The sequence below is a fragment of the Xiphophorus hellerii genome, chromosome 5 (genome assembly GCF_003331165.1).
Source record: "Xiphophorus hellerii strain 12219 chromosome 5, Xiphophorus_hellerii-4.1, whole genome shotgun sequence".
Taxonomy (NCBI): Eukaryota; Metazoa; Chordata; class Actinopteri; order Cyprinodontiformes; family Poeciliidae; genus Xiphophorus; species Xiphophorus hellerii.
Genome location: NC_045676.1, coordinates 21,921,135 through 21,928,499, shown reverse-complemented (window position 1 = coordinate 21,928,499; position 7,365 = coordinate 21,921,135). Strand labels below are relative to the sequence as shown.

General features: G+C 43.0%; 1 protein-coding gene across 2 annotated transcripts; it reads left to right on the top strand.

The window, feature by feature from the left end:
- Window positions 1–1,133: 1,133 nt before the first annotated feature.
- On the top strand, window positions 1,134–4,102 carry LOC116719898 (keratin, type I cytoskeletal 13-like). 2 transcript variants are annotated; one of them, XM_032562695.1, is made up of 8 exons: window positions 1,134–1,643; window positions 1,944–2,026; window positions 2,120–2,276; window positions 2,360–2,521; window positions 2,649–2,774; window positions 3,384–3,623; window positions 3,737–3,750; window positions 3,829–4,102. In XM_032562695.1, exons 1-6 carry the CDS (start codon window positions 1,230–1,232, stop codon window positions 3,606–3,608), a joined length of 1,167 nt encoding a protein of 388 aa, XP_032418586.1. In that variant the 5' UTR covers window positions 1,134–1,229; the 3' UTR covers window positions 3,609–3,623; window positions 3,737–3,750; window positions 3,829–4,102. The 2 variants fall into 2 exon arrangements, with proteins under 2 accessions (XP_032418586.1, XP_032418587.1); XM_032562696.1 differs by having other exon boundaries at window positions 1,230–1,643; window positions 3,384–3,614.
- Window positions 4,103–7,365: the final 3,263 nt, after the last annotated feature.

Sequence of the window (7,365 nt, the reverse complement as noted above, 5' to 3'; positions counted from 1 at the left end):
ATATGTCTCTTCTCCTCATGACCCCGGGTTGACCCCAGGCATCACCCCACCCCCTGCCTGACGCCAGATGTTTCTCCGCAACAGAAACTGGCCAGAGCCCAACATGGAGATAAAGATACATCTCTCTCTCTTCCTCTATCTCTTTCTTTCTCTTTCTCTATCTCTTTCTTTCTCACACTCGCATTCACATACCCAAACACAAACAGAACTGCAGACGCTCACAACTCAAGCCAAAACCATTGAAAATGGACGGTGAATATATGGAAATGCACACATAGGATGCACTGGGCTGAGAGGGGGATGTTGTGTTTGATACAGCGAACAATGAGGAGCTGAAGAGCAGCCTTGACTGAAAGCACAAAAAAACAATGTAGGCCGGTGGTTCAAGGCTGGAAAAACTTTATTCAGGCCACAATCAATCAAAAGCTCATTAACTGCCTGCTCCTTTTATCAGACACACTGAGGTCAGACTAAGATAAAACAAGCATCTTATCAAACATCAATGGTTTGTAAAGCTGTGCTCCACGCCCATTTATATGTCTTTTGTCTCTGGGTGACAGAAACTTTACAGTATATTGCTGGCATGTTTGTATCACTTTCAAAAATTATAGATGCACACAAGAGATTGATCAAAACTTTATGTCTTGAAAAACTGCAGTGAGACTCGCTGTTTAACTTTAGATTTCCTGAGCTGTCTCTGGAGTTCATCATCATTATGATGGCTTCATAAAACCCAAGAGACATTTCGCATTCTGCTTAGCGTTAATGTTGACTAACGGCGGGCCACTAAGACAGTAAATCTATACCTCGTCTATTTGCACAGAGATGCCAAATGACTGGCATGTTCAAGTCGAAGCCTGCAGGTATTTAGGAATGTTTCATACAAGCATAGAGACAGCAGCACATGCAGAAATCCTAGATGAGATCCAAACCAGCAGAACCCTCTCACACATTCCACAACGGTTTCCTCACAGGAGTGGAAAGAAACCAAACCCTGGCCTTTAAAAGAAAACAAATGGTGATTCTGCCAAGCCCAGGGATAAAGTAGTGAGGAAACCTCCCTCTTTCCTCCCTCCCCACCTCTCTGCTCCAGTCCAGTCCCGCCTCCAGCCTGCACTATATCAACAGCCTGCCTCCCGCTATCAAACTCCACAGAGCCACTCAGTTCACAGCTGCCTAACGGTCCTCTCTCCTCGCGTCGTCTCCTGACCAGCAGATATCCAGCCATCATGTATTACCAGCAGAGCTTCGGCAGCGGCCCCTCGGTCGTCACCAAACAGACCCGCAGCTACACTTCCAGCGCTGCCCCCCACAAGGCCCACAGCGTGTCCGGCCTCAGCTTCAGGAGTGGGCCTCGCATCTCCTCGTCCAGCGCCCGGATGGTCTCCTCTGGGTTCGGCGGCATGGGAGGGGGTTTTGATCTGTCCAAAGGCCTGGACCAGAGCACCGTCCACCTGAACGAGAAGGCCACCATGCAGAACCTGAACGACCGTCTGGCCAACTACCTGGAGAAGGTGCGCTCCCTTGAGGCGGCCAATGCCAAGCTGGAGAAGCAGATCAGAGAGTACTACGAGAAGAAGGGCCCAGCAGCAGTGAAGGACTACAGCCACTACTGGGCCATCATCAACGATCTGAAAGACAAGGTATGGAGTGTTGCGGCCTTTGCAAGTCAAATATTTGCATGGTTGTTAATGATTATGAGGTGGAGCTTTATAGGATGCAGAACCTGATGTTCTGCAGAAGTTTTAGGAGTCTTAAAGACATGTTTTACATTTTCTGGGTCTACAAAAGTTCACTCAGTACATAAGAAGTCAGAGTACATGAAATATCTTTTTAACTCTGCAGTTTCACTTGTAGATCAAAATCAAAACCAGTCCAAGTCATGTGACTTTTAATGAACAGTTCAAAGAATCCTAAGTATTCATTTGTTTCTTTCTCTCCAGATCAACGCTGCCACCATTGGAAATGCCAACATCCTGCTTCAGATTGATAACTCCAAACTGGCAGCAGATGACTTCAAAACCAAGTAAGACAAAGCTTTCAAATGAGGTCCAACAAGCACGCTTTACTGGTACCAATTGCTCCATGTTGATGATCTGGATTTCTACGACCTGATTAGATTCGAACACGAGTTGATGATGCGCCAGTCCGTCGAGGCTGACATCGCCAACCTCCGCCGCCTGCTGGACCAGACCACCCTGACCAAGGCCGACCTGGAGATGCAGATCGAAGGCCTGCAGGATGAGCTCGCCTACCTGAAGAAGAACCACGCAGAGGTGGCTTACACCGAACATCTCTTCTACAGCCCTACACAGGGAAGCAGAACAGATCTAATCCGTGCCGTCCCTAACTCTTTCAGGAACTCGCAGCAATGCGCTCTCAGCTCACCGGCACAGTCAACGTAGAGGTGGACGCCGCACCTCAGCAAGACCTGAACAAAGTCATGGAGGAGATCCGCGCCCAGTATGAAGCCATCACAGATAAACATCGTCGGGACCAGGAGGCCTGGTTTAATGAGAAGGTGAGGAGAAGTTCCCACAATGAAAACAAGTTAATGTAAATGTTTGGAGGCTCGTTCCCTCTGCAGTCTGTATTTAAACTTCACAATCATAGAGACTTATGAATGTGTGTGTTTTTTTTCTATCCAGTCGGCAGCCCTGAACAAGGAGGTGGCCATAAGCACAGAAACCATCCAGACGTCCAAGACAGAGATCAGTGACTTGCGGCGCACACTCCAGGGTCTGGAGATCGAGCTACAGTCCCAACTCAGCATGGTGAGCAAAAACCAGCCCCTGAAACCCTCAAATCACTCACTGCCTTATCTAAGCAAAAATTCCCAGATCCAAGCCTGGTCAGGGCAAAATGAGGGAAGAGACAGAAAGTAATGAAGGGAGGATAAGCTAGAGCGGAGGCTTTCCTGGAGGAATGAAGTTAGCAGTGGGGAAGGGAGGAGTTCCTTCGCAGGAAGACATTTCACAGACATCTGTTCAAATTTTGAAAGTTGTTTAAAAAAAAGAAAGTTTGAGGAAAGCTGAAGGAATGCAGAAAAAATTGTAATCCTGTGGGTTATCTGTGCCCAGATGGTGTTAGTCACTCGCCACTCCCTGAAACAAACCTCCCTGCTGCAAACACATAAATACATGCAGAATCCCATTTAAACCCAGCTGCTCTTTATCCTCTCATAAAGACAGAGGAGCTGCAAAGCAAACAGCCATGCCTTTGTGTATGAACCTGCCGCATCCAGGGTGTGGCTGCAGCAGAAGATAACTCAAAACAGCCGGAAAACCCAATGAAAAGACTTTTATTCCCCGAGACTTTATCGCAAGAAGAAACAATAACGAATACCTTTCTGTTTTTTTTCATCTTCTTCTGTCCTGTGACAGAAAGGGGCTCTGGAACATACGTTAGCAGAAACAGAGGCCCGCTACAGCTCCATGCTCTGCGGCTACCAGAACACCATCAACATGCTGGAGGCAGAGCTCTCCAACGTGCGTGCTAGCATCGAACACCAGGGCCAGGAATACAAGATGCTGTTGGACATCAAGACCAGGCTGGAGCAGGAGATCGCCACCTACAGGAAGCTGCTGGATTCAGAAGAGTCCAAGTAAACCAAGGTAAACAAGGTGCGTTGACTATTTTTAAAAAAACAAATATTTTTACACCAAATAAAGAAACATGTAATGTGTCCTCAATGGATGTTTTCTTAAACTTCTCTCTCTTCTTGTCATCATTTCAGACCAATTGGCACAGGTAAGAGACACAGACCTGCACAAACACTTTTACGATAGCCTTGAATAAATTCTGTAATAATTCTTCTCTTTGTCGCAGGAGGCTCAGTGTCCACAACTACAACTGTGCGTTAGATGGCCCGACTGGCAGGACAAGCTGTTCTCAGACTCACACACACACACACACACACACACACGCCCACACACACTATCCGTTTAGTAAAAGCTGTTACAATGAGATGAAAAACTGTACGAAAGATTCCCAAAAAGAAAACCTTGGTGAAGAAGACTCAATGTACAGTACTGTGTGTGTGTTTGTGTGTGTTCTCATGTAAGACTCGTTTGCCAAATAAAATCTGCTGGTCGAGATAAGAGTTGGTCTATTTTCTTTGACTTCACTTTGACATTGCTTTTCCATGACATAGTTTTGTGTTTATGCAGTCACCATAGCAACAGCTGCACTTTTTGGGAGGTGGGATGTGGAGTTTTTTCTTTTTCTTTTCTTTTTTCTTTTTAGGAAATCTGTCTTACGTAATCAGGCTGCTGTCAGGAAAAGGGTGAACAATAGTCAAGAGTCGGAGTCTGGAAAGTATTAGGATCTGGAGGAAAGGCCATTCAGCTGCTTCAAGTTTTAGTAAAAAAGTTACATGGCTTTACATATATTCACTCTCTCCATACTATATCACATTTAATCAAATTAGAACAAGATATTTCAAAGTGTTGTCTTGGATTTTTATGTGATAGACGGACACAAAGTTGGTCATAATGTCTTGTAAAGCCCCTGTTTCATTTTTTAAGTTAGAAAAAGCTATCCACAACAGCTTAACCCATGTGTGGAAGTAATATTACCAAGATAAATTATCATTTAAATGTCATTAATTGCACTTATTGAAAAGCTGGGGAAAACCTTACCAGCAACATGCAATCACGAACTGTAGAATTTATTTATCCCTTAATTAAAACTTTTCTGATAACATGAAGTATTGTAAAAGATCTCAAGAAGCAGTTTATCATGCATCAACCCGAAGAGCAGATAAGAAACAAAGTCATTGATGTCTAACTCTATAATAAAGGTCCATTAGGCCATTTCTTAAGATTTGGGACATCAGCGAACCACAGTTAGAGCCATTATCCACAAAGGGCAAAAACATGGAAAAGTGATGAATCCCAGTCCAAGAATGCATCCATGACTCATCCGGAGGGTCACAAGAAAACCCAGAACCAGATCTGAAGCACTGTCGGCCTCACATGCTTTAGTTGAGGTCAGAGTTCATGTGTTAATAAAAAGAAAAAGACAGGCCTTCATGGAAGAGCTCCAAGGTTAAAGCCACTACTAAACAAAAGCAGAACAAAACCTTGTGTCATATTTGCCAAAAATAAAAAATAAAACATCTTGCGGATCCTCTTTCATACTTTTGGAACAATATTTTGTGGATTGATGAAGGTGGAGATTTTTAGAATGTGTCTCATAACCTGTTGAGTAAAATTAATGCAGCATTTCAGAAAAATAAACATCAAGGTCGCAGTCAAATATGGTAGTGGTGTGATGGTCTGGTCCAGCTTTGCTGCTTTAGGGTCCAGAGGACTTAATGGACCCATCAACTCTGCTAAACAGAATAAAGGCTCTAACACGTCCACCTTACCATCCTACAAAGAAGAGTAAGTCAAAATTTCTCCACAGTGATGCAGATTGATAACCAGTTATCAAAAACTCAATGGCAGTCTTGGTCGACAAGGGATAACAGGCTTAGGGGTAGTTAGTTTTTTTGTGGGTTAGGTTTATTTGGGAAACTTTTTTGTAAACTGCTTTATAATTTTGTTCTGAATGTTTTCCTCAGATGATCTGATACATTTGTAGGGGTCAAAAACTTTATATACCAGTCTGTAAAATCCCTTAAAATTAGATTACATTTATAGTTGTAATGTGTTAACCTGTGGAAATCTTTAAGGAGTTGAGAACTTTTGCAAGACACTGTAAATGGCTAAAATAAAATAAAAAATGACCACATAGTTTGCCCTGAGGGTTTTTAAATTTTTTTTTAAGAAAGACACACCCAAATGGTTGACTAATCTTGGCCCCAGCAGCTTCTCAGCACCGTAACATTGAGTTTTTGTAACTCCTGTCACCTAGAAACAAGAACACACACACAGCTGAGGTCAGAAACCCGCAGGATGACACAATGCAAACAGTGACTAACTAAACAAGAAAGTCACTGTGGAAACAGGTGTTATCTTTGCAGGATTCGGACCACTTTTATTAACTTAGATTGATGCCAAAACACCAGAGAGCCATTCTGGGTGGACAGCCTTGTCTGAAGCTGATGGACTATGTTTCCCTTGTGCAAGCCTGGCCTGAAATTTCAGAGAAATCCTTTGAGAGGTTCAAAATTCTCAACTGATGGAGTAATAATAGACAACAACAGAAGACCTCACTGCAATTTTTAACTTTCTCAGAGGTGCTTCATGTAGTAGTGTTTGGAGCACATCAGCGCCTCTTTCACACTAAATGCAAAGTACTTAAACTTATCTTTCTAATTTTGTAGGTAAATCCAAAGTAAAGGTCATAAAAGATGAGTCCATTTTTCCTGAACTGCTGTTTATCAGGCCAAGCCGCCTGCTGAAATATGCCGTGAGTGTTTCCTTTTTACATCAGTTTAACGCTAGACTCACTCAGTTGTATTACCAGCACTCAAATAGTCAAGGTGAAGCAGTGACCTCTTGACCTGTAACTCTGTGACTGTGGCCTTCTTACACTGTAATAGTACATCACCCAGCCCAACATAAAGTAACACATTACGTTGGGCGCCATCTTGTGGCTCCGCTTGGCGGCCTGACGGGTGGGTCACTGGTGAAGGGGTTGTCTAGTGTTGGGGTCTGGCGCGTGGGGCTTTTTGCATGGGCCAGCAAACAGTAAATTGGTGATTTGACCTGTTGGGCGATGAGGTTGAAGTCTTTAGGTGGGCTGTACTCTTTTCCTGGAATTTAAGGTGCGAGGATTGCCAAGTGGGTGAAGGTTGGTGGAACCACAATCAAATTGCCAAACATCCATTTTATGTCCACCTTGTGACTTTACTCACAAAAACTGTGTTTTATAAAGGCTGAATTCCCAAAGCAGTCACTCTCATTGATAAATTATCAGGCTTTCATTATCAGAAAGCAAAACACATCTGGAAATCCTTCCTTTTAGTCTATTTCTGAATCTGACATCGTTTTTAACCCTCTGTTTACCATCAAGTTGGCAGAAGATAGAATATGACATGAGTTCATTTATTTCTCAAAACAAACAATAACAATGCATCGCTTAAAGACAGAATACAATAGAAATACCCTTAGTTGAACAGAAGTATTGAAAGTTGAAGTTGGCTTTGAAACGAGTCAGAAGCACTAATTTCCCGCACGTCTTAAATGATTTCTTAACTGCAAAAATACATAAATAAAATAAATGGGGGCTACCTTAACATACTTGTGGTCAAAAGAGAGTAAAACGCCGTAACATTCATTCTAAATTAAACCCAGACTCCATTTAATCATATTAAAGGACAAAATCTTTAATCACATAAACGGAAAGGCAAAACTTAGCTTGGTAACAGCTCCTCCTGACACTTTGAGTGCAAAATAAACTCAGTTTAATTTGTTT

What these genes read in the sequence shown, in the direction of transcription:
- LOC116719898 (XM_032562695.1), top strand. Translation starts at nt 1,230, where the DNA reads ATGTATTACCAGCAGAGCTTCGGCAGCGGCCCCTCGGTCGTCACCAAA. An exon ending in TCAACGATCTGAAAGACAAG is followed by an intron (nt 1,644 to 1,943) that starts GTATGGAGTGTT and finishes CTTTCTCTCCAG; the next exon opens with ATCAACGCTGCCACCATTGG. An exon ending in TACAGTCCCAACTCAGCATG is followed by an intron (nt 2,775 to 3,383) that starts GTGAGCAAAAAC and finishes GTCCTGTGACAG; the next exon opens with AAAGGGGCTCTGGAACATAC.